General features: G+C 38.8%; 1 protein-coding gene across 3 annotated transcripts; it reads right to left on the bottom strand.

Annotated features, from left to right (window-relative positions):
* Positions 1-2,585: 2,585 nt before the first annotated feature.
* On the bottom strand, positions 2,586-24,261 carry LOC113078076 (ecto-NOX disulfide-thiol exchanger 2-like). 3 transcript variants are annotated; one of them, XM_026250366.1, is made up of 7 exons: positions 23,700-24,261; positions 19,184-19,374; positions 13,770-13,910; positions 9,920-9,973; positions 8,986-9,088; positions 6,559-6,644; positions 2,586-3,157 (listed from the first exon to the last, which is right to left on the bottom strand). In XM_026250366.1, the coding sequence occupies exons 1-7, from the start codon at positions 23,782-23,784 to the stop codon at positions 3,026-3,028; spliced, it is 792 nt and encodes a 263-aa protein (XP_026106151.1). In that variant the 5' UTR covers positions 23,785-24,261; the 3' UTR covers positions 2,586-3,025. The 3 variants fall into 3 exon arrangements, with proteins under 3 accessions (XP_026106151.1, XP_026106153.1, XP_026106152.1); XM_026250368.1 differs by lacking the exon at positions 2,586-3,157 and adding an exon at positions 6,232-6,466 and having other exon boundaries at positions 23,700-24,259; XM_026250367.1 differs by lacking the exon at positions 2,586-3,157 and adding an exon at positions 6,232-6,463 and having other exon boundaries at positions 23,700-24,259.
* Between the last annotated feature and the right edge of the window lie 2,121 nt (positions 24,262-26,382).

Here is a 26,382-nt window from a genome sequence, read left to right as displayed (position 1 = left end):
AATGGAGGAAGTCAGGTAAGAGAGAATTAATTAGCTAAAGCATCAAGATACGGCCCCCCAAAAAGAGATCCACGGAAGCTGGATCACTCCATATCCAATTATATCCAAGGATGTGAGAAGCATGGCATTCAGGGGATTATGGGTTATGAGCCAGACTCTTGGGTGTTTTTATGATTTGACATCGCTGCCCTTTGGATTCAGAGCCGCTCTCTCTTTAAGCGAGCTCAAAAACAAGGCCAGGTGCTGAAGGACACTCCAGCTTCCAGAGGAAGAGTCTTTGCTTCAGAATTGAATTCAGGACTCTGTGGTGTTGCATAAAGAAGGCAGCCGAATGAGAAACATCTCCAGGGCTCCACAGAGAGAGATAATTAGTCTGTTTAGGGTTTTGTGTGATGTTCAGAACATCTGAAAAAAATGGAGGATTCCTGACGGGGGTAAATAAAGTCTACCGGGGAACAGAAGTACGTAAAAATCACAGCAACACAAAATAATGGTAAAATACCTGTGGCTTGTCGAGGTGAAAACCACAGCCATTTGTCAGAAAAATGACAGTGATGGAGTCCACATAAATGCTGGTGAACTGACTCACATGGCTCTCCGGCTAAGTGCTCTGATGGAGCGGCTGGAGCTTCCCAAAATAGAGGAACGAGGAAAGGAAAATAGGACACGTACTGTACGCTCGCTGCATGACCTTTCGCTGACCCTGCATCTGTGCATGTGTTGTTTGCCTCGTCCAAGTTTAAAAACCTGTAATCCGGTAATAGCTGGATGAGAGTGCGCTGACGAACATATTCTTGCTTTTAATAGATCTGATGCATTTAAAGGAATATTCTGGGTTCAGCTTATATTGAAGCCAGTCTGCTAAAACGACATGTTGTGTTTATGACATAATAGTGTAGCTAAACCCCGCCTCCGCAGAAGATGATCAACACCTGCTTCTACATCACTGCCTGTTTAGCCCCGCCCACCGTTATTCAGTAAATAACGAGAGAGGCATATGCAGGGCTACACAGAAACCAAACAATAAAGATGCTCTGAAAACAACAAGACGCTGTTTCAGTGCCAAGCTGTTGCCTTCCTTCTGATCCCAACATTAGGAAAGAGCAGATTTATTTTATGGTTTTTGATGTAAAAATCTTCAGTGCACCTCAGCCAACAGTACAAAATAATAAAAAAAGGCACTTCATGACCCCTTTAAAGAAGTCTTTTATGCTCATCAAAGATGCATTTTATCTGCTCAAAAATACAGTGTAATGTGAAATATTATTGCAATTTAAAATAACTGTTTGTATGTGAATATATTGTAAAATGTAATTTATTTCTGTGATGTGCAGCTGTATTTTCAGCATCATTCAATTTTATTCAGCAAGTATGTGCTTGATAGAAAGTGATAGTAAAGATTTGTTTGAATTGTTATAATTAAATTATATATATAGTTCATTTTTTTAAGCAAAATCTGGGTTACAGTGACACTGGAAGTAAATGGGGCCAACTAATGATACCATAAACACACACACGCATGCAACTTTTTAACAACCTTAAAACATAAAAACTTTAAAGCTCATGCAATCCAAAATATAGGTGACTTTATAACATTATCAGCTTCCGTTAAATCCTTCAAAAATGGGCCCCATTCACTTTAAGTGCCTCACCAAAATTCTGATTTGTATTTCTTTAATTTGATTTGACGAGTTAAAAACACATTTTAGTGGTATTCCACAAATGCTGTTGATTAAACTTCTATTAAGTTGCAATGATGGGACATTTTTAAAGAGACCACTGAAATACTCATATTTAAGAGAGAGTCCTTTTTGTAAAAAATGCTCTACTTGTTCATCTTCTGTTCACTTATATTTCAGTCCACCTGGAGTGTCTATATTAAAAATGCATGACAAAAAGACATAATAATGAATTAAGGCTCATTCTACGATGGAAGAAACAATCATTAGCCATTATTAATTCATGTTTGAGAGGCCAAATGTCTGACAAGCATTAGAAACTAATCTTTCATAAACATGGCCCAAGAAAATGGAAAAGGGGCAGTGGGAACCAATCATGTGTAATAAAGCTTTAGTTCCCCTCAGCAATACGTGAAAAAATAACCTTACAAATTGCACAACAGAAGAGCATTAGGGATGCTTGAGTGTGCCGCCGGAAGAGTCTTCTGGAGACGAGACGAGACGAGACGTTCGCTGCTGACTAACAGACAAACACCCACACACACATACAGCGCTCTGATTGTTAATTAGACTTCACAAGCTAAGGGCTGCTCGACGTGTTCACACACAGCCACTACACAGCAAAACACCATATCTAAAGAAGATTCATATGAAAGAACAAACCATTAGAGAGGGAAACTCTGCAGACCGGCTCAGATCACGTGGGGAAGAGCGGAGGAGTGCTTCTGTGGTCACCAGCTAAAGCAGGAAAAGCCTGAAGGTTTGAACGGACGTGTGTGGCATAAATGCAGCCAAAGTGAGAGGAAATCCCGTCTCTTTATCCCATGATTCCTCTTAATTAGGTTCAGAGGTGCACAGAGTGGAACTTTTGAAGATTTTAGAAGCACACTTTTAAACTATTAAATTAGCCTGCTTCCAGATTTCCTTTCGTCTTTTTATTATTTAAAAATAGCAAGTTATTCAAATGTACATTTACAGGATTCTATGCAACTGTTTTCTGCCGCCTATACAGAAGATAAAAGAAAAGTGTTTTTTTTTCCTTTTTTTTTTTTTTTTTTTTTTACAAATCAGAAGTGAAACAAGAAAATGTATGTTGACAGTTCCAGTCCTCGGTTCAGCAAACCCTCATTTTTACCCGTTGTGTGGTACAAGTGCACGGTCCGTTCATGTGCTGAAACATACTGCACACACACCTCCGGGTCTTGAGTGTTTTTTTCGGAGATTTCCACAATAGTGTCCCAATGGGATGGCCGGACGGACGCGGAGAGCTGGCAGGTGATTGGTTGAGACCCCTCCGGGTCCATCACCCATTTTTGTTTTTCTAGCAGGAACCCAAACCCGTGTCTCTACGCCGTCTTAATGCCATCAAACCCACAGAACTTCCAGCGTTTCTCCAAACTCGCCCCGACTCCCGTCAACTCCTGCTTGAACGTGCAGGGCAGCCGACCCAAAAGAGTCTCCACCTCTGTGGTGCTGATCTGAAACAATGAGAACATCCACCATTAGACCCATACGAACCAATCACGCAGCTCTGAGACTAATAATTGATTCATGTCATTTGTAAATCACATCACAGATGGTTTGAAAGCAGCTTTACTGGACATGCATGGTTTAATGATACAGACTGTATTAAATCAGCTCTGTGATACTGTATTACAGTCACACATTCTGTTATAATGATATGACACTATCCTTCAACACATTACTGTGGAAGTTAATAAAGCTTGTGATTGTAATGATTGCAATCTTTTAAGTCCATCCATTGGTGACATGTTGAGGGTAAAAATTCAAGTTAAATGGCACAATGTTGATTACCACAAATATTAATTACAACTTGCCCTTTTTTTTATTAAAGCAAAAATCTGAGTTAGAATGAGGCACTTATAACTGAAGTGAATGAGGCCAATCTGTAAATTGGTAAATTATTTATTTTTTAAATCTGTAAATGGGTCTTAAAATGACTTAAAGTTACTTTCATCAAACCTGTAGAAACTCTGTAAACTCTCACTGTTTCAATAGCACAGCCACAAGAACAATGTGCATGCTCACATAAATTTAGTGACTGCTCAAACTGTTGAACAATAATAACAGAACAATTCATGTAAGTGCTTTCATAAAATTATATGCTTCACATTTCTGCATTTAAAATTGGACCCATTTTCATCCCCTCCCTGACTGTGTTCGTTTTTAACAAAATTAGGAATGAGTAAAATTATGTACGCATTATTTGTGTAATTATAAATCAGTATTTAAGCGCTTAATTTATATGCAACCTGACTTACTCCTTTGATACTCATTAACAAGCCACATCTGACCTAGAAATATTGCAGAATCGTATACATTCCATTTTCATTTAATATTTCCCTTGCATTTGACTAAAATTTCCCAGGTTTGAATTTTTGATGTGGTTTCAGATTATCTTAACCCCACTGCATATAAACACACCATGAATCTCAGAACAAACATGATGTGAATTGTGTTCTTCACATGATTGTGACACCCACGTGCGTGTGTGTGTGTGTTATTTATCTTTATCAATTAAAGCCTCCCACTGGAGCGCATTGTTTTTAGTGAAAACAAGCGGGAGTGTTGATGGAAGGAGTTGCTGCGGAGAGCGAGCGCGTGGGCATCCACAGCCGGAGGGCTTCAACTCAAATCAAAAAAGATATAGAGGCTCATTTTCACCCTCCATCTGTAAGTGTAAATTAGTCACTGTGTGACAGCAAAAGCAGAGCGAGGAAGCGAGATAAAGCCTGAGAGATGACGGAAAATAAAGAGTAATCAACACTGCACTATAGTGAGATGAGCGTTTTATTTCAGCATTAAACATTTTGGCAGGAAAAGCTTAAGGAATATATTTGAGAACAGGAAGATGAAAACACACACACACACACACACACACACACACAAACACACACACACACACGTGGGAGATCTGTGTGTGTGGTCCTGCTGTGAGAAAGAGAGCTGTGCTCAAGGGCTGTTTACTCAGCAGAACATTAGAATGGCAGGCAGACCGTCATACTTTCAGTGTGTGTGTGTGTGTGTGTGTGTGCAGCAGTAAATATGTTCAGTCAGAGTGAGTAAACTGTGTGTGTGTGTGTAAATGTTATAATCACGAATAAAAATTTTATGAAAATGGTAAGTAAACACATATATATATATATATTGCCCCATTTTTCATGAGCTGAACTCAAAGATCTAATGCTTTTTCTATGCACACAAAAGGCCTATTTCTCTCAAATATTGTTCATAGATCTGTCTAAATCAGTGTTCGTGAGCACTTCTGCTTTGAACACCTCACAGGTGTGGCATATCAAGATACTGATTAGACGCATGATTATTGCACAGGTGGGCTTTAGACTGGCCACAATAAAAGACCACTCTAAAATGAGCAGTTTTACTTTATTTATTTACTGGGGGGTCCAAATCCAGTCAGTATATTTTGTGATCACCATTGTTGGTCCACTCCTCTTCAATGGCTGTGTGAAGTTGCTGGATATTGACAGGAACTGGAAAACTCTGTTGTATACACCAATCCAGAGCATCCCAAACACGCTCATTGGTGACATGTCCGGTGTGTATGCTGGCCGTGCAAGAACTGGGATGTTTTCAGCTTCCAGGAATTGTGTTCAGATCCTTGCAACATGGGGCTGTGCATTATCATGCTGCAGCAGGAGGTGATGGTCGTGGATGAATGGCACAACAATGAGCCTCAGGATCTCATCACATTATCTCTGTGCATTCAAAATGCCATCAATGAAATGCACCTGTGGTCTTTGTCCATAACATACGCTTGTCCATACCATAACCCCATAGTAAAAACAGTTTAAAAACAGGACAACAGATGCACTAGTTGAAATGGTTTTCTGTCTTGCATTTTATCTCTCAAAATGATGGATATCATTAAAAATGTGGAGATTAGTAGAAATAACAATGCAACCTCTTATTTGGATGAGGTAAACAAAGATGCTTGGTTTATATTTTTACAGTATGTAATTTTAGGCCTATATAATACATTTTGAAATTGTATTGCATACCTGTCACTGCCATTATTCTGATCTTGTGCTTTTATTCTATTTCTTCTTTTTGTTCTTAACAGCTCAATAGTTGTGGAGTCTATTATGAAATATTGCTCTTGTAAATACTTTTACTTTTTTTGTAAATAAATATGTGCACAAATTACAGAGAATTACAGTACGGTGTTCAGTATTGGTTAAAAAAGGATTTAAACATTGGATTTTGATTCGATTTCTTCTTGTTGTTTCGGACGCAATCAAATGTTTCTTTTCTCTGTTTCCTTTTACTCATTAAACTGAAAACAAAAGTCATATTTCACTAGGGTATCTGATTTGTGTGCTTCATCCACCACTGATCAAAGGTCCAAAAAAACAACAACAAAGAGTTAAGAGGCTACTTAAGTTGATCTCAACTGCCTCACAAGAAAAACTTGCATATAATCCAAACATTTTGTCATGAACAGCACAAACTTAGTTGAATCCAGCGATTAGTTGTTCTCTTGTGTGGGCCTCGTGACTCAAGACAGTGATTCAGAAAGACCCCGGAGACGCCAGAGTGATGATAGTCACAATTTACTGCTAAATCTGACACATTTACAGCACATTTAATTGTCAGTAAGCACTGCAGCTGCGTTCTTATAATTGTCACGAATAAAACTCTGAACATAAACTTCAAAGATGTTGTTGTTTTAGGCTGCAGTTTGTTCGACGAAGTGTAGTATCTGTCATCATGGAAAGATTGAACAGCTGCTATCAAGAAGAAAACTACTGAAGCGAAATAAATTAAATAGCATCATTATAACTAACTGAAAATGAGAAGTAAAAATAAAAGTGTGTGTGTGTGTGTGTGTGTTTCATACTTTTGTGTCCAGCCGCTGTAAATAGGAGCAGATATATTCAATGCTGGCTCCAAAAGGATGGACGTGAAGAAACGTTGAGATGATTCCTGTGGAAGAAAAGCCAAAGATTAATCACTGACACATTTACAGTACAGTATAAATATAAAATCTGCTCCGAAACCTTTCAGAATCTCATAAATGACTGATTAAAATATAACACACACACACACACACATACACACACACACATAATATATAAATAACAAATGACTTTATTTAGAGTAAAGTATATTTATAGACATAAACACATTAGCTAAATATCTAAGTTTGTATGCATTTGTATATTTATTTAAAATATAAATATTTTATTAATAAATATTGTGTTGACAAGTATTGACATTTCCTCCAGCTTGAATGCATTTATTCTAGTCGCCTTTTTGCATTGCTTGCTCTGCATACAATACAATACCACCTCAGATCTCAGCCCAAATGAAGTATCTTAAGAAGACGGTGTCTAAATGCGGTTTAAGTAGGCGGCTCGCTTGGTTTTGGAGCAGAGCACTTCTGCGTCAGCGAATGATTCCAAGTCCTTGAGTTGTTTTCCCAGAAGTGGATGTCCTCATCGGCTAACTCTGCCTCTTGAACTTTCTAAATGATTATGAGTGTTTAATTGCAGTTTTTAAGCTGTTTGGCATAATCAAGGCTGTTCTTCTGCCTTCCGAGTGCTTCATTCACACACTCAAACATATGGACTAGTAATAACGGCTGCTATTATCACTTCTGGCTCGAATGCGATAGGTGTGCGCTGATAACTAATTATTCTGAACGCATTATGGTCTGATCAGGAAAGCAAGGCAGATCTCCAGAGAGGAGCGCACAGGTGCCGCACAGTCAATACTCCATTAGTCTCGATGGACTATAGATATAGTCTATATATTATAAATGGTTTCATTGCAGTGTGTTTGGATTACCACGTCTTTCCATTTCCACATTGATCTGAAGCCAAACACGGTTATGTGAAAGAAAATGGACCTTTTATAACATAACGCAATGTTTTATTTATTCATGCATGTCTGCTAGAAGATATAATGCTGTATGTGCTTAAACAAACTCCATGAGATGGGGACTTCATCCAAAAATGTCATCTCATATGCCATTCAAACCTGTGTGCTTTTTTCCCACAAAATGAGAATTCAGCATAGACTATAAAATCAGCACTGAACAGATGCTGTAAACCTTAAAAAATAACAGAAAGCAGCTTATATGACTTGTGTGCTATATTCTGTTCTCATTTGCATATATACATACTGTACACTGGCCATCACATGGCTCTTTAAATTATGCATGCATAATCAATTAAACATCAGATGTTTCAGTCCAATAAGTCGAAATATTACATGCATTAAAAGTTATTCTTATGTTCACTTAAGCAAAAAACATGTTTGATGACTTGAAGGAAGACATTATTACAATTGTGCATCAGGTTTTCTATGTTTTTCACTATACTGTGGCATTAGCACGCACATGTAGGGTGAATGATATCAAGATTAGAAGAGCTCAGACGCTTTTGCATGCTCAACGCACATTTGGACTCTGTTATATCTGGATGTGGGCATGGTTAATTCCCCTGTTAGTTCTGACAGGAGCTCCTCCTCAAACACAGCATGAGTTAAAAGAGATCTGACGGAGGAGCTAGAGCTTTCTTCACCAGAGAGCAATGTGCTGGACAACAGCTCGGTCAGCAATCTTTCCGGTCACTGGACTGGAAAATAAGCCAAATAAAATACAAATAAATCCCTGGCAAACATGCGGTGCCAAGCCAATTACACATGCAGAGAATGCCGAAGGTTCTTTACTACACGCCTCCGCATCTGCATTATATCTTCCTCTTATGCCGTGACAATCAATTTCTCATTCCGAAAGCTTGAAAAATGTTTTTTTAGCGTAAACAAATTGTAAACGTGATTGACTCGGGGATCTTTGACGTTTTAGCGCCTCTTCACTGCGTGGCCACCTCAGGGTGTGCATTCGTTTTAATAATTCAGCAGTCCAGAGTCAATTATTTCTCCCTTTCTGGCTGTTTCTCAAAATATAGCGAGCTGTCCACCTAGGCAGAATTTTTGGCCATGGATTTTGGCAGCCTCCCTCTCATGCACACACACACACACACACACACACACACACACACACACACACACACACACACACACACACACACACACTCTCCAACTGTGCTGTGGGTGACATGTTAAAGTTCCTCATTAAAAAGCATCCGAGGTGACTCATTTGAGGCTCATTTGGTCGGGCAATTAACACCTGCACCCTAGTAGACATAGCTGTGGATGATGAAAATAATGAGAACAGGTTTTTTTTTTTTACAGTCTTGTGTCTTATTAGATCAAATGTGAAAAACTCCCAGTTGCCCGTTGTGCCTTCCTTGACGCTTACCCACGAGCAGAGCCTCTCGTTCTGATTTGACGGGGCTGGGGGGGCCTTTCTCCGGCTGGTTCTCCTTCTCCTGGCTGCAGGACACCACGGCCACCGCCGCCTCCTACAGAAGGAAATAACAACACAAGAGAAAGTTGTTTTCTTCTCACAGGCCGTCTGTCCCTCCCCTCATTACCCCGGCCCTCTGATGGGGCTGCAGTCTCCTCGCCCAGTTGTGTCAGAGTGATTTATCCTGCGACAAATAAAGTTCTCCAGCGCTCGATTGGCCTGTAATGATCTGTCATGTTCTGCGAGAGGATGGAGGAGGGGAGAGGGACAACAGAGCTGGGTGTAGGGTGATGCACAGACAGGAAAATGTGGAGAGAAAGAGCAACAGAGTGGAAGGAACAAAAGGCTGGTGCAGAATAATAGAATTATTATTATTTATTTTTTTAATCAATGAATAGTCAGTAAAAGGAGGTGCTTCACCATGGTTCAGCATGGTGTCAGTGGCACCTCTAAAACAATTTTAAATCATATTTTTGTGATTTTCTATCAATAACACCAAATTTCAAATTGCATAATATAAATTTAATCTAAAAATAAATTGACAATGGTGTACAAGCATATTAGATTGATTGCTGAAGGATCATGTGACACTGGAGACTGAAGTAATGATGCTGAAAAATACAGAAAAAAAATAGATATTCACAATTGCATATATATAGAGTTTTAAATTTAAATTAATTTAGAATTTTAAATGCAAAAAAAAAAAACCTGATGGTGACAAGCCACATTCACAATTTTAAAGGAGAACTAAAACTCATAGAACTCTAATGTTATATATAATATTCTAACATTCTATTTTTTTTTCCACCCTTAAAAAGCCTCAGCACACAGAGGATTGTGCCTGTACGAGGTGTGATGAGGATGTGGATGAGAGTCAGAGACTTACGCTGCTGTGATTGGTGCTTTCATCTCCTCTGTCCTCCCGCTCGGCCTTCTCCAGCTACACAATTAAAAGAATGAGAGAGCTGTCAGCGAGTAATATGTCACAGGCTCGCGCTCACACACGGGGAAACTAAAGGACGCGGGACACACCGCGGGGCAGAGAGCCGAATCACAGGCCTGACACGCTGAGAGCCAAAGGTCACGCTTGCAAATGGATTTCTCTAAATGCCAAATAAGCAGCAAAGCTCCAAAGCATTCGTCCTGCTCAGTGAAACTCTAATGAAGCGCAGAGTGAAGCAAGCCATTTCAAGCCGCTCGGCTGAGATTAGTAACGCAAACTGATGCTGACGGAATATTTAGACAAGCATCACTATTGTTATTGCTCATGCTTATTGGTTAGGGATCTGAACTAACCACAGATCCATGTATTACACTTTGGATTAGCACCATCTGGGCTACATGCATGAAAGCTATCTCAAATCACGCGGCATTATTACTTTTCTGATTTGTGATTTTGGTCTAGCTATGATAAAACAGGTGAAGAAATCTCATGAAAGACCTAAGCCACATCTAGATATCAGAATATTAAATGGCTTTTTTTATGACTCATGGCAGTATACTGAGGGGCTCTAGAATATAATAAAAAAAAAAATCATGTAAGAAGCATAGGAGGGCCAGGCACCAAAGACATTTTCTTTCTAATTAAATTAAATTAAATTAAAAACATAATTTTAATTACTAAATAAATGGGTCCAAGTATACACAGATAATAAATAAATAAATAAATATTTAATAAATAATAATTAGAATAATAACAATATGTTGTTTAAGGGGTCCTTGTACACAAAAAATATACATATAATACATATATACATTTTTTATTAATAATAATAAGCTGTTTCTAGGCGGTCCTAATACAAAAAAAGAATAAATAATTATCTAAATATTTAGAACTTCTACTCATAATGCATTGTAGTTATTTACTGAACATTTGCATCTTTTATCATATTTCCGTTAAGTAAAAGGCCTCTCGTGGTTTAGAGCTTTTTAATGCATTGAGCAGATTTGGAAACTCTTGTGACAGATATTCTAGGACTCTAAAACAAATATTAATGAAGTTTATCACAGCGAGAGACGGAGGAGCAAACACTGAGACACACACGTACAGACTGATGTATGACATACACAACACATTCATCCAGCAGAAAACAATAAACTGCTCTCGCAAGCCACGGGAACAGATCTATAGGAGGAATGGCTGCGTTAAAATTGATTTTCATTTCTTCCATTAATGAGTCTGTCTCAGGTGATTCATCAATGCACACGCTGATGCCTCGAACCCTCCTTCAGCACGGATCAGCGGTGCTGAGATAACCTCCAGCGCAGACTGCCAATCAAACACATGCAGACGTTTCTTCCTCTCTTCCTGCTCTGAATGATGAGTAGCTGATCAACCATTTCCAAAATGATTAGTCTCGGAGGTGATAAAGCCCAAACTTAACCTAAAACGATCCGCTCTACGGTACCAGATACGAAAAAAAGTGAGATAACAACATCTGTCTGTACAAGATAACATGCTATCAAATTAAGGGCATGCATCATTTAGCCTTCTCAAATTGTCATTACCTTTTGGAAGTTAAATTTGAAACTCAATCTGATTTAAATGACACTTTTCCTGAGTTTCATACTCGAATGAGCAGTTTTTTTCACGTTTGTTGGGAACGGTCCCCTAGGCAGCACAGTGACCAGGTTTTCCTGAATAAGACCTGAACGTTTCAAGAGAACCAAACGGAAGATTGTTTTGCATTTCATGGAAAAATCTTTCAAAATGTGTTGTGGATCCCACATAGGCTTGCTCATCCATCAACAGAAGCTATATGCCAATGGTGTGGAAGGTGCATGATTTTGCAAGGAGTGTTTTCTTCCTCACTTCAAGATTGCGTGATATACAACACCATCAAGAGCACAACACACCAGTGTGAGAGAGCAAATGCATGTCAGCATGTATCGAATACAGTGTTAATAGATCAGTAACGATCAGAACTAAAAAAAAAAAAGAGATGACATTGTAAAGTGAAATATTATTAGAAAGATGATTCAAAACTCTTTGTGACTATAACTATGGAGATGATCAGCTCAAGAGCGAGGATAAAATTCACCAAAAAATATTCTAAAACAGTTTTAGTTTTAATTGGGTGGATTTAATAAATATTTTAAATGGCTATTAAAAAAATATTATACAATTGTAGAATTGTAATTTTTTTTAAAAATGATATTAGAACAATTTAATTTTAATTATATTAACATAATTTTTTTTTTGAGTTTTTTAATTATGTTAATATAAATAATATTTAGTCATTCTACTGTAATATACACTCTAAACCTGTGGTTTTAATTGGATAATTTTATTATTATTATTTTTTTTAAAATAAAATTAGAACATTTTAAATTTTTGGAATTTTACATTTAAAATTTTTATAATAATATAATATCATAATTTTGGTTATTGACATAATGCTAAAAAACTCTAATATGAAAGCTCTACAACATTAAACTAATATATATTATTTTATTTTAGTTTATATATCCATCCATCCAACCAACATCCATCCATCCATCCATCCATCCATCCAACATCCATCCATCCATCCAACATCCATCCATCCATCCATCCATCCATCAATCCAACATCCATCCATCCAACATCCATCCATCTATCCATCCATCCATCCAACATCCATCCATACAACATCCATACAACATCCATCCATCCATACAACATCCATCCATCCATACAACATCCATCCATCCATACAACATCCATCCATCCATTCAACATCCATCCATCCAACATCCATCCATCCATCCATCCATACAACATCCATCCATCCAACATCCATCCATCCATCCATCCAACATCCATCCATCCATCCATCCATCCAACATCCATTCATCCATCCATCCAACATCCATCCATCCATTCAACATCCATCCATCCAACATCCATCCATCCATCCAACATCCATCCATCCATCCATCCAACATCCATCCATCCAACATCCATCCATCCATCCATCCAACATCCATCCATCCAACATCCATCCATCCATCCATCCATCCAACATCCATCCATCCATCCAACATCCATCCATCCATACAACATCCATCCATCCATCCATCCAACATCCATCCATCCATCCATCCAACATCCAACATCCAACATCCAACATCCATCCATCCATCCATCCAACATCCAACATCCATCCATCCATCCATCCATCCAACATCCATCTATGTGTTGAATTTATCCTGGTCTATTTAAAAGTACCAGAGGTTCATAGTACATTAGTAGTAGTTATATATTTTCATTGCTGTGTTAGCATCTATTGCTATTTTCATATCAGCACAGATAGATAAGAGAGGTCGTGAACCACTGTTTTAAACACATGACCTGCATTATTTTATAAACATCCCCACTGCATCATTTCCATCTTATCTTTGAAATTATGCCTGTTATGTTTACGCATTAATATGAAAGCATTCAAATGTCTGCGTGCTTGTAAACAGGGGAGTCTAATGCAAGAATTTCACACTGTTTTTCTCTGTTTCAAACATCGAGACTCATCCTGAGCTCATATAATTTTAATTAGAGCGCAGGGAATCAGAAATATTCCCGTTCTGATCTGAATCCCTGGAGAGCGTTCAGTAGGACAGACTCATTAATACACGCCGTCCTCACACTGACAGCCGTTTCACCTTGTCCTCCTCATCAGACAAAACACAGCAAATCCAGACTGAGTTAAAAGAACAAAGACACAACACAAGCACAGACGGGACGTCCGTCTGTAACTCACGGGCAGAGCGTGTGATGTGGGCAAAGCTTGAATCCGGTCTTTCAGACTCTGGATCTGGCTTTCCAGCTGTTGTTTTTCCTCTGAGTTCTTCTCCAGCTCCGTCTCTCTCTGTTTCAGATCCTCGCGAAGTTTGAGCAGTTGCTAGAGAAACGGCACAAAAGAAAATCGACGACATTAAAAACACATAAAAAGAGACACGCTTTATAAGAAGCTCAAAAGGCCTGACGCTCCGTGCAGTTCAGTTCATCCGTTTTTAAAGTGAACACGCTGTGCATCATCTCTTTGATGCCAGTCTGGGCTGCTTCATTAAACTGAGTGTTAGGATGTGTGAACATCAATGGCTTTTGCTCAAAACTTAGTGAGATGTCTACCTGTTCCAATAGGTCAAGATATGGCTGGTTAGAATGGACTAGTTAGCTGCTGCTAGCTGATGTAGTAACTATCTAATTCTAAACCCAAAAGGCATTGATGGCATACTGTATGCAAGCAGTGCCCAATGTATATATATTTTTAATTATAATTAATTTGTTTTATTTTTTAGAGGGCTCTTAAAAGCATGAAATGCATTTTCAAGGTCTGCTGCCTTTGATATCACAGCTAGGTGCTGGATCCAAAATGAACACTCACTAAGTGCCAAATAAGATTTAACATGGGCTTTGGTGGGTAAATAAAACAGAGTTACTTGCCAGTTGGCTAGTGCATTCATGTGGAACTGCCATTTTAATTGAATGATAGGGTGATTACTGTTGATTGTGAGAGACATGGGATATTGAAATAACAAAAAAAAGATGCAATTTTATTGGCTCATGTACATCATATACAGAGTAAAAAAAAAATTTTGCAGTTATAAATAAAACCTTTTGAAGTTTGACTAATGTGACTGCAACTACATCCTGTGCCAACTGAATAACTGCTATTGTGATGAGTATTATGTAGACATCCTTGACCTAGACAAGCCTTCGATACCCAAATACGCTGTCTTTGGACTGCTCACCAGGGTTTGAGACGTCTTGCTATCAAATCACTGTTGATTTGTCATGTCTTTGTTGAATATGACTTCATTTGATTACTTCTAGCTCATAAAGACATTTCACCAGTATGCACCTGATATGACAGATGTTCCCTGACCTCTGGAGGTGCTTTGCAAAGTGACATTCAGAAACAGGAGGGAAAATATTTGGAAAGTGTGCATTTCAGTTAGAGACAAGTAAATAGATGTTGTGCCTTGAGGATGACTGTAGCGGCCCAGATGAGGAACTGATTAAATCTAAAGCTGGACACACACACACACACACACGCACACACACACAGACACACACATGCGCACACACACACACACACACACACACACACACAACCAGCCTCAGCAACAGAGTAGTGTGTGCCCACTGAATCTATGTAAATTAATATATATATATCCATGTCTCTGTCAAAAAGGTCTAATTAGTAAATGTTAGTTAATGCAAAGGTTGGAGACGGGGTAGCTGCAGGTCGGAGTAATGGGTGTAGCAAGAGGTGGCATGACAAAAGGTGAATGCAACAACAGAAACTAACCCCTAACCCTAACTAATTAGAAAGACCTTTATCCACAGCCCTATCTTTCGCCACTGCTCCCGCCGGCAGCTATCCCTGCTTGAAAGGTAGCAGGCTTGCCTTCCAGTGGCTTTACTTTTGCTGTTCCTTCAGCGCCATATGCTGTCAGAGAGTGAATATGCTTGTTAACATCAGTGTGTGCGTGCCTATTCGATACAGTAATTTTAACCAGACGATGGGAAAAGTATTCTTAAAAGGCATTCTAAAAATCGCAATAATAAATTATTATTCACAGAATGTGAGAATGCTGTTCATTGATTTCAGTTCTGCATTTAATACGGTAATCCTCAGCCAGCTTGGAATCAGCACACCCATCTGCAACTGGATTCTAGATTTTCTGACTAACAGACCTCAGTCTGTTAAGTTGGATAACCTCTCATCCTCCATCACCCTGACATTGGCGTGCCACAGGGCTCTGTACTGAGCCCTCTCCTGTACTCCCTATTCACCAATGACTGTTGTAATGATAATAGTAATTGGAACCAGGTGTGGTTTTGGTGATATATGTCTGCACATGTGCAGTATGGGGCAGATGCCCTGAGAGTGTGCGTGGTGACAGCACGCCACAGTTGTAACCGCTAATAAACACCAGCGTTACCTTTCAGTTGTGAAGCTGTTTTATTTAATGAACTCACAAGATCGTTACAACTGTGTTCCTGTTTATGGCTCCAACACCATAATCAGATTTGCAGAAGACACCACGGTGGTAGGTTTGAAGATGACGATGAGTCCGCCTGTTATTTTGCATAGAATACATTGTTTAACAATACTTTGAACACTCACCCAACTCTATTTATTATCACTGTTTTTACGTTACTGCTGTTCATAGTGTATATATAATCCTACATTGCTCTGTTCATAATGTACATATGATCCCTACATTACATTCCTATTTATATTCTGTATATACTCTGCTCAATACTGTATATTGCAACTCCACTGTACATTCTGAATATCATAGCTTCACTTACTCCTCACTTTAATGTATATAAAACACTATATTCTTGCACTTCTGGTTAGATGCTTACTGCATTTCATTAGCTCTGTACTTGTACTGCATAATGACAATAAAGTTGAATCAAATCGAATCTAATCTAATCTAATGTAATATAATAACAATGTGCTGCAGATGGGAATACAGATGGCAAATTACTTTTTGCCTGGTAGATGGACAAAATAAAAAACAGTAAAATAATACATTTGATGTTATACAAATATACACTACCATTCAAAATATTGGGGTCTGTAAGATTTTTTTACTTACTGAATTGATCAAAGAGAGATGGTAAAGTTCTATTTAAAATAAATGCTGTTCTTTTGAACTTTCTACACTAATACTAAAGTAATTACTGTAATATTAAATACTAATTTTTTCAACACTGATGATAAGAAATGTGTTTAAGCAGCAAATAAATATAGCTCTGGTGGGCAGATCAGACGTCCTTTGAACAGCAGTTAATGTAACAAAAAGTAATTGAGTGTAATGATTTCTTTCTTGTTTTTTTTTTTTTTAAATGAGAGAAATTTTCATTTTCAGGAAAATAAATAAATAAATAACTAAACAGAACATGATTTACTCAGGTAGCACGTTATGTAACAACTTTTCTCATTCCTCGTTTCCCCAAACTCTGTTTCCAAGCATGCTAATTTGTTGACAAACCTAATAAATCAGAAGCCACGAGGTGCTGAATACTGCTCCGATTTCTCATTACTGATCCTGCTCAGCATTCAGAAGCTAGGAGCGATCTGAGCTACATAAACTGTGGTGATGTAACCTTTTTGTTTGCCTTCATGGCCTGTTCCTCATGAATAAATCAGACGAGGGTGAGTTTAACACGCTCTGAGTGCAGGAGCGAGAACGTCTCTGCAGGCTCGCATGCCATTTGAGAGTGATTCGACTTGGAGAAATGGCCTGCGCTGTACACTTCATGTGACAGAATAATATGCCTTCTTCAGGCGCTCGCCAGAGATCAGAGAACACTCCTGTTTCTAACTCGAACAAATCGCTCAGAGTATGCCTCAGATGTGACCCGTTCAGTAAGCTCATCTCACGCCACAGCAAAGTTCAATACGCAGAATCCCATCATGGCTCATTAGCGGCAGGTGCGCACCTTCAAAGTGAGACAAACGCCTCTCTCAGGCCGGGTCTCCTTCATGGCCTAATGACGCTCACATGACAAGGACAAAGCCGTGTGGAACATCTGCATGTGCTGTGCTTACAGGACGAAAACAAGGCTGACCAGGACTCTCTGTATTCTATTGATAGATACAGTAAGGACAGATCCAAATATAGACAGAACATGGGACAGATGTGACCCAGCCCATGTGAGTTTGGATTGTGTGAATGCACCATTTGGGAAAACAAATCTAGCTGAAAATGGTGAGCGGTGAAGAACAATGGAGGACGATAGCGGAAGACTGTTCTAAAAATAGCGCCAGTCCTCAAGAGAAGATAAAATAACGTTTGATAAAAGAGATGAAAGTGCTTTATGGGTGGGAGACGTCTACTGTTTGTGCCCATGTGGGCAGACGAAATTTCCATTTTCAGCATCTCGTGTTTATTATTGTGTGTGTGTGACTGATGACCTGGATGATCTGTAGAAAGATTTGGTGTTTCGGCTCAGGACCCCCCTGCGGTTAAACTGTTCACACATAACAACACAGTTTTCACCCAAAGTGAGGAAACAGTAGGTGTGTGAGACTGTAAACACACAGATGAGTGACGGCTCATGGATCACCCCATGCTGGTTTTAATACGACAACTTTTTGGTTACTGGCACTGATCTTTTTCAAAAACCTCCAGAATCTCAGCATGGAGCTCAACACCACAAAAAAATGTTTCTGTTTTTTTTTTTCAGTGAAAGTATCTAAACAACCTAAGACTAGGCTTAAAAGAGGCGGGAAAACTGTCTCATTGAGGTAAAAAATTTAAATAATTATAATATCATGATAACACATTATTGAAGCCTTTATGTCTAATGCATTCATAAATAATTGCATCCAAAGTTAAAATTCATTATAATATTGGAAGATTTGTTAGTCATGTATTTTAATGCATTATACTTTCTATAATATATTATAACTGTGGTTAAACATGATCTTTTAAAAATTATTCTAACATGCTGATTTGCTTCAGCATATTTATTATTATTATTAAAGTTAAAAACAGTTAATATTTTGTGGAAACCACGACACACAACTGTTCAAAGGTTTGGGGTAAGATTTTTTTTTAAGCAAAAAGAAATGAATACTAATATTCAGCAAGGATTCGAAATTGTCAGCTAATACATTTACAATGTAACATAAGATTTATATATCAAATAAATACAGCCTTTTTAAACTTTCTACTCATCAAAAAATCCTGAAACAAATGTATCACAGTTTCACTAAAATATGAAGCATCAAGATATTGATAATAATAAGAACCATTATTAATAACTTAGCGCCCATATTAACTTATATTAATTAAGAACAAATTCAGCATATTAGAATGTTTTCTGAAGGATCATGTGACACTGAAGACCAATTATATTTAAAAATATTCTAAATAGAATACAGTTATAATATTAATTTATAGTTGGTACGATATTATTGCATTTTAATAAAAAAATACAATTGACTGTAAGACTGCACCAGCCAGCCAGAAGTATGAGTTATATTTTAATTAAAAGGTGAATTATTTTTTTTAAGAGAAGAAAGAAAGAATCTTATTCATTGTTTATAATATCAAATTCATTGACTTTATCTTAAGGATTTCTAGACCATTTTACTGGAAAGGAGACAAAAACACTGAACACAAATGATTTTGTGTGTGTGTGTACCTTCTGCATGCCCTGCAGAGCCTGCTGCAGGAAGCTGAGCTGCTGCTGGCGGGTGGTGTCCTCCTCGCTGCGCTGGGGCTGCGCTTTACCCTGCTCCTGTTTCAGAAGCTCCACCTCATTCCTGTAGGCGTCCAGCTGACACCGCAGACTGTCGTTCTCTTCTTTCAGAGCCTCCACCTGAGCCAGCGGCCCTGAAAGGCCAAAGAGAGAGAGAGAGGAGGAGAAATATGAAAAATGACAATTGCACTGGCGACAGGAAAGGGAAATAAGCAGACAGAGACACACGCGCGAAGGACGCAGGGGTGAAAACCAATAATGGAACAGAAATAGAAGAAGTGCATATTAAGAGTTGTGTGAACAGTAATAAGTCACGGGAAGGTCTGGAAAGGGTAAAATGAAATAAAGGAAACAGTGTTCCTCAAAAGCTGCTTTGGGAATTCTGCTGATAGACCGAGATGAAAGGACCCTCAGTACCACTGCTGCGTTCCTTTTGCTTTCAGAGGCTAATTAGAGAGGATTAAATGGAGAGGAAGTGTATTACTTAATGCTTGACTTAATGTACCATGGGCATTGTTATCAAACGACTGTAATTAAAACAGACGCAAAAGAGTTCTTTACACTGAGACATTCCGTCATTCAGCTGTCTCTTAACAACCCGATGATCAGAGACGCCACCTCTGCTCCGCGTCTAGAGGAAGGAGATAACGGGATTATGCCGAGAGGCGTGTGCCTCTCAGATTGGGAGGGGAGAGGGGGAACAGCCGGGCGCCTGATGGCAAGGCTGATGAAGGATGTTCGCTTATGCTGCTCTGAAGAGGGAGAGGTTGAGTGACTGAGTGACGTGGGTGAAAGATAAGGAAAAGCCAGGTTGAGCTATGAACTCTGCTGAAAGTCTGCAGGGAACACACATCATTACCTGTTTCAGCTCTGGTCCAAAACCGAGCGAGCTGCCTACCCAGACGGCATTTTAAATGTCCCAAAAGGTAGGCAGCAATGGTATTCTGCATTTTAAGTTAACTGTTTTAGTCGGATTCAAAGGGGAACAATGAATCCATCACTCATGAAGAATACAATCTCTGAATTTGGTTCCAAGGTGGAGGATATGAGAAATATTGACTGTAAAGATACTGGCATTTCATTGAATACTTATAAGTACTGATAAATATAGTTTCATAATATATATCTTTCAGATCATCTGAATGAGCTTAGTATTTTTTCATGCAACCTCATTCAACCTTTGCTAGGAATTTGACTGACAGGTGATCTGACCAATAATAATGCCAAATCTGCCATTTTGTCAGAAAACAACAACAACAAACAAACATTAGAGTAGATGAACTTGATTTTTTTTTTAAATGGCGTGTATTGGCGTCTTTCCGCCCATAAAACAAAAAAAATCTTCTGATGTTCCTTCATGTTTATTTCATGCTATAACTAGAAAAGAGGAAGAGATGATCGGTTCATGTGTTGCTGAAACTGAGGCGCTACAGAGATCTGTCTTACCACACTATAAAGAGCCACAAAATGGTATTATTTGTTTTAATTAAAAAAAAAAAGCGGAGACATTATTTCATATCAAAAGTTGGCATTGCCATGTTGTCAGTGTCCTCTTTTGACTGCGTAAGAACACTATTTGTGGTGAGAGTGCCCCATGGCTTGTCAGATGTAGCAACGTAACTAAGGCAGGGTGGGTCTTGCGAAGGATCTATTCAAACAGGAATCCAAGCACTCTGGAGCATGAGAGGACAAAAGATTTCCCAATGCACATTTTGCATTGGCTTAGGTTGGTCACACAAATTTGCGGCGTTGACCAAAAGAAAGTTGATGCTGTGACTTCTGTGTGATCATTTATCGCTACACTGTTGACAACAGACTTTAACTTTTTTTCGCCCCGCAAGATTTCACCAGAATATTGCCACCAGAATGTGACTTTATTGGAATCAACTAAGTCAAGTCTCTGAAGTCAAGTGTTGAAGTCAACATTCAGAGTTGCATCTGAATCTATCACTTCGACTTATTTTTTAATCGCTTGTCTATGTAAGCATATCTTACAGCAAAAGTACAACATTTTTAACGTGCTATTTGCAGGTAAAGTTCGTTTATCTTTGAGAAATGGCTCTAGAGATCCGTGAAGTTTTCACAGTGGCCATTCTCTTGCACTAGACCGAGCCCAATGGAATGGCAATTCACACAGGATGCAACAACACATCCTTCATGAAGGTAGCTGCCGTGTTTCTGTGTTTTGTCTGGAAGCATGTTTGGTGAGAGAAAGAAATTGAGAGACAGAGAACAAGAGTGAGACAGATACAGAGACACAGACAGAAAGGGAGGAAAGCTAGCAGTTTTTATTGATTGGTCACATCAAGCCGCTGTCTTCATAACCGTCCAGTTCACCTTCCCCAACACGGCTCTATCGACCTGTGCTGCCCAGGGGTGCTAGCAGTAAAGAAAGATGCTCCCGTTTGCAAACTGTACTACAGCTATTGTCAGAGGACACTTGCCCGTTATCATTGATTAACTCTGGGGTAAAATAAAAGCAAACATGTTGGGATGCAGTGAAGATGGAGGTGAATCTGCTTCAAGTTAATATGGCTTAAACTCACACTGAGATTAGAATGAGCCACTCCCCTTCTTTACAGAGGTTGCTCATCTTACTAGCAGGTATGGCATATTTGTTTTCATGAACGTGGTGGGTGTTGAATTACCTCCTTCATTAACCGTGTGTATCTCCTGCCCTTTCTATCCTGTGACATCCTTTCAGATATCTGACAACCCACTGACAATGATTGTTATCATTGTTTTCTAATAACTAAGGTCGCAGTTGAGAAGATGCAGGAATCAAACCTGGTAAAATGTATAATTCCATTTGCATATATTTTCATACTAATGAGGGACTCTCTGTTACACTGGAGAATCTCTAATAGTTATATTCAAATTTCATGAGTTAAGCGGCACATATGTCGAGCCAAAAAGGGTCTCACTTCAAATTGTCTGTAAAGAGGGTGTGTGAGGGACTGTGTGTGAGTTAAGTGGTCTCAACATGACAAAAAATACAACGGTGTCCCACAGTGATTTTCATTTTACGCTATCCCATGATTCTCTGTCCTGAGCAGTAGGACTGGTTATCGAATGGGATGCCCCGATTCAATTCGATTTCGATTCACAAGCTCTCGATTTGACTATTTCAATTCACAATGTGACTCTCAGAGCAGCTGGGAATGAAATTTGTGTATTCATATCATCATAGTAAGATGACAGACAGAAGCTGAAAACACTGCAAGTGTTGTCCGCGCTTGTGTAAACAAAACTGAGCATTGCACCATCCGCCATTTTTTCATTCATTCATTCATTGCAGAAATGATGGCGCCCTATGCGTGATGTCAAATTCTTCCAAAGATTTGTAGTATTAAAATAGAATTTTACCTGAGCATTGCAAATCACGCTTTGTTCTTGGTTCTTGTCAACAATATCTCCGAGATGATGAGCACTGAATGATTGACAAGCTTTCTGTTGTAACATTGAGCAAGGTAAATAAGAGGGAGACATCTAGTGGAGAAGACTAATGAAAAGATTCACATCTTCTTTGAAATGTTTGCTGAAATAAATATTGGAAAAGATCGATTCACAGCTTTTGAAAATTTATATCAAATCTGCGTCATTAAAAAAACCAGATTAATCGAAAAAAAGTAAAATTCTCTAAAAGTAGTTTTTTTGTGACAGGCAACCAGAAAAGAACTGGAAGAACAGCTGGCAGACTATTGCTCAGCTCGGCAGAACCACATTAAGGAAACCACAGGGGGTTATGGGAATAGTGATACAAAAATTACACTGTTCCTCCATGATTTAATTGGATGCCCACAGACATATTTGATTTAATCTGCTCACATGAGAAAGTAAAATCACTAATATAACATGCTGGTGTTGGAACCGTGGCCTATTGCTCATGTGGGTGGTGCACATATGAATAAATATATTTGCATACATATAAGTTTTAAACTCAAGATCTAAGAATTCCCAGGTCTGGTTATGCTGTGACAAAAAAGCCACATTTAGTAATTGATATTTATTTCAAAATTGTTTTCTGATACAAAAAGATTCAAAACCACTTTGAGGCCTCACAGGAAAGGCAAATAATATGAGCTTCATTAGTTCCTGAAGGGCATGTTTATTGAAAAAAACAAGAAAAAGTTGGAGAAAAGTGCTAGTTACACAGTCTGAATCCAGATATATATCAAGGGTCATTAAACAGTTGGAGCTTTCTATGAAGCTCATTTCTTTTTTCGCTCTTCATTTATACTGTGAAAATTGCCTGGTTATTGCTTCTATCTGCAAATGTATCAGCACTGTGTGATCTGAGAAAAGGTTCCTTATAAAACTGATGAATCACCAGTGGATTCAATCTATATGCAGTTGGTGCACCGAAGCCTCTTTAAGACAATGAAGAATTCAGATTGTGCTGCTTTAAGAAAAATTCCTATCTTTTACTTGTAGACTGTCAATCTGGAATGGTGGATACCTGATTCATCCGAATCCTTGCTTTCCAGGGCGTCCTCCATGTCATCATCCGACATCTCCATTTCCTCCTCCCTCCGAATACCCATCAGCTCTTCATTGTGGATGTTTCTGATCTCCTGTGAATGAGATAAATAGAGTCTATAATCCCAACCACTGCTGGATGTTTTCTCACATTTGATTAACACATGAAATATATGAGCCGGAAATGTAATAAGCCATTCAATCAGATTGTAAAAAAGAGATTGGACTCGTCAAGTGCTATAAAAGCAGGCGGAGCTACTCCAATGGTATCGATGCAGAGAGGCACCTGATGTTGAATGACCTTGTCTATGCGCACAGTCAAACATTACACAAGAACTCTTAATGTGTTATAATGGCTGCCAGCGGGGCTTAAAAGTGGCAGAAAGTGATTGCACAGCCACCACAGATCGGCAGGTCTGGGCAGGGGCAGATGAAGCAGATGTCTAGGCATGGGCGCTGCCCTGTGGGCACTCCTGATGGGGGAGTTTTCTGCCTAATGAGGCATGCATACAGCAATCAGATAAGGCTGTGCAAAGACACAACATGACCACCACAGGGAGAGAGAGACTTACTCTCTGATAACAAACAAAATGCCTGGCAGAAAAATTACCATCTGTCTAGCACAGTAACACATGATCTCACTGAGAATTACAGAGGTCGAGCAGGTAGTGCAAAAGCAAACAGGCCCATCTGCCTAATCAGGAGAGGGATAGATGATGTGGGGCGCTTTTAACTTTTCTCCAAACTTTAACACAGGACGTCTAGCTGCTTACTTTATGAATGGTCTGTGACTGAATTAAGGTCATCTAGGCAACTGCAAATAGCCATTTGCTTGGTATAACAATCAGCTTGAAATGAGGAGAACCTCCAGTACTGACTGGACATATTTCTGTCTCAAAACCAACACTTACTGAAGCTTTGTTTATGCTAGAAATAGCCAGAAAAACTTGCAGGGTATCTCAAGAAAATGAGTATGAAAATCCTCTAAATTCGGCTAAGCCTGAATATAGCTCTGAGTCAACAATTCATCCTCCGCCGCCATCTTACCATCACATTTACGAGAGAAGCACAGAGAGGGTCCAAACAGCTCCAAGGGTGAGAAGCAAAGTAAACATAGTTTAATAGTGTGTCATCTATTACCTATCACTTGCTGTCACCTGTTCCAGATAAAACTAACCAGATTCAGGAGTGAAGCAACCTCCTCCTACAGCAAAGGATATTTAAATGGCACTAATGGGCTCTTTTATAACATAAACATTTCAAGTGTGAGGTTCAAAGGCTTGTGAAAGCTTGCCATATCCCTGAAGCCCTGCATTGTCATACTAGAGTGATTCCGACAGTTTTGAGGGCGGCTCTTCTCAATACATAATGTAAAAGGTAAGAGAGGCCTGCTAACTCTCTCTTCTTCTCAAATGAGGCTTCAGCATATTGTGACAGCATAGAGAGCTTGCGGTCATAGCCACAGTGAAGCTAAAAGCAGAATGGCAACCCGGGAGTGAGGAGAAGATCATATCAGAGTCTAAACATATTTACTTAAGTCAAGTGGTCCAAGGATAGGGCAAATGAGGGATTGGAGGAGTTTAAACAGCAAGTGAAGACTATATCAGCTTCTTGAAATGAACAAGGAATATTAGGGTTGCTGCATACACTTTCTTGTCATCTGATGGGAGAAATGAAAGAGGTGAAATAAGAGGAACTCAATAAAAGAGAACGCTCAATAAGGACAAACTTACTGCAGCATTAATAAGCTCCTTTCACAGAAATGAAGAACAGTGTTAAATTAACTCTATATGTAAATATTTCATTTGGAGACAAATGAGATCAAATGTAATTTTGAATTTTGAATTTCATTCATGAATTTAACAAAGCACTAACTGGCAGTAATAAGCAATTTTTCTTAATGTGATTCACAGTGGGTTGGACGTGTGTGGTGTTTCTGAAGTATATCAGAAATTAATGAGTGAAAATTAAATTACAACTATGAGATAGGAAACTATAAAGGATTATTTGGGACATATTTGAACAACTTATTTTAAAACACCTACCTTAAAGAATGAGGAGTCTCTTTCAGCGTTTACAGTACCTGCATCTTTAAGCTGCTCCAATGGCTTCAACATGAGCATGAAGCAACATTTAGCAAGCCATCCGTAATGAAAACACAAATTCAACTAGAAAAAAGGACGGGGCTTCAGCTTGTGATTTGATCAGATCATTAAAAGTGGCGGTTACATACTAGAACAAAGTCAGACCTGAATGCAAGTTTGTTTTGTTGATTGTAGATTACTATCCTTCTCCAACATACACTTTAAGGAGCCTGAAGGTCAGATTTATCCACTAGAACATGTTGATTCATCTTGCTTCTTTTTTAAAGGGGTCATATGATGCAAGTTTTACAAGCTCTTGGTGCATGAAGAAGATCTGTTAAAGTTGCAAAGACTAAAGTCTCAAATTTAAAGAGATATTTTATCAAAGTTAAGACATTGCCACGCCTCCCGAAATGGCTCATTCAAGACATGTCTATGTCACTATGTGGAAATATTTGCATAACGCCGCCCAAAAAGAAAGAAGGCATGGCTTGTGTACTGTAACACATAAGAGCTTCACCACTGTGTCTGTCACGCCACTCTGTTCCCTTTTCGGGCTTTAACTGATGGTAAAACTGA

The sequence above is a fragment of the Carassius auratus genome, unplaced genomic scaffold, assembly GCF_003368295.1.
Source record: "Carassius auratus strain Wakin unplaced genomic scaffold, ASM336829v1 scaf_tig00024172, whole genome shotgun sequence".
NCBI lineage: Eukaryota > Metazoa > Chordata > Actinopteri > Cypriniformes > Cyprinidae > Carassius > Carassius auratus.
The sequence above is the reverse complement of the archived record's forward strand: the minus strand, read 5'-3'. Positions and strand labels throughout refer to the sequence as shown.

Coding starts and splice junctions, on each gene's coding strand:
- LOC113078076 (XM_026250366.1), bottom strand. CDS start 23,784: ATGGGTATTCGGAGGGAGGAGGAAATGGAGATGTCGGATGATGACATG. Junction 9,974..13,769: donor CCACATCACACGCTCTGCCC/GTGAGTTACAGA, acceptor TTAATTGTGTAG/CTGGAGAAGGCCGAGCGGGA. Junction 3,158..6,558: donor TACAGCGGCTGGACACAAAA/GTATGAAACACA, acceptor TCATTGTTTCAG/ATCAGCACCACAGAGGTGGA.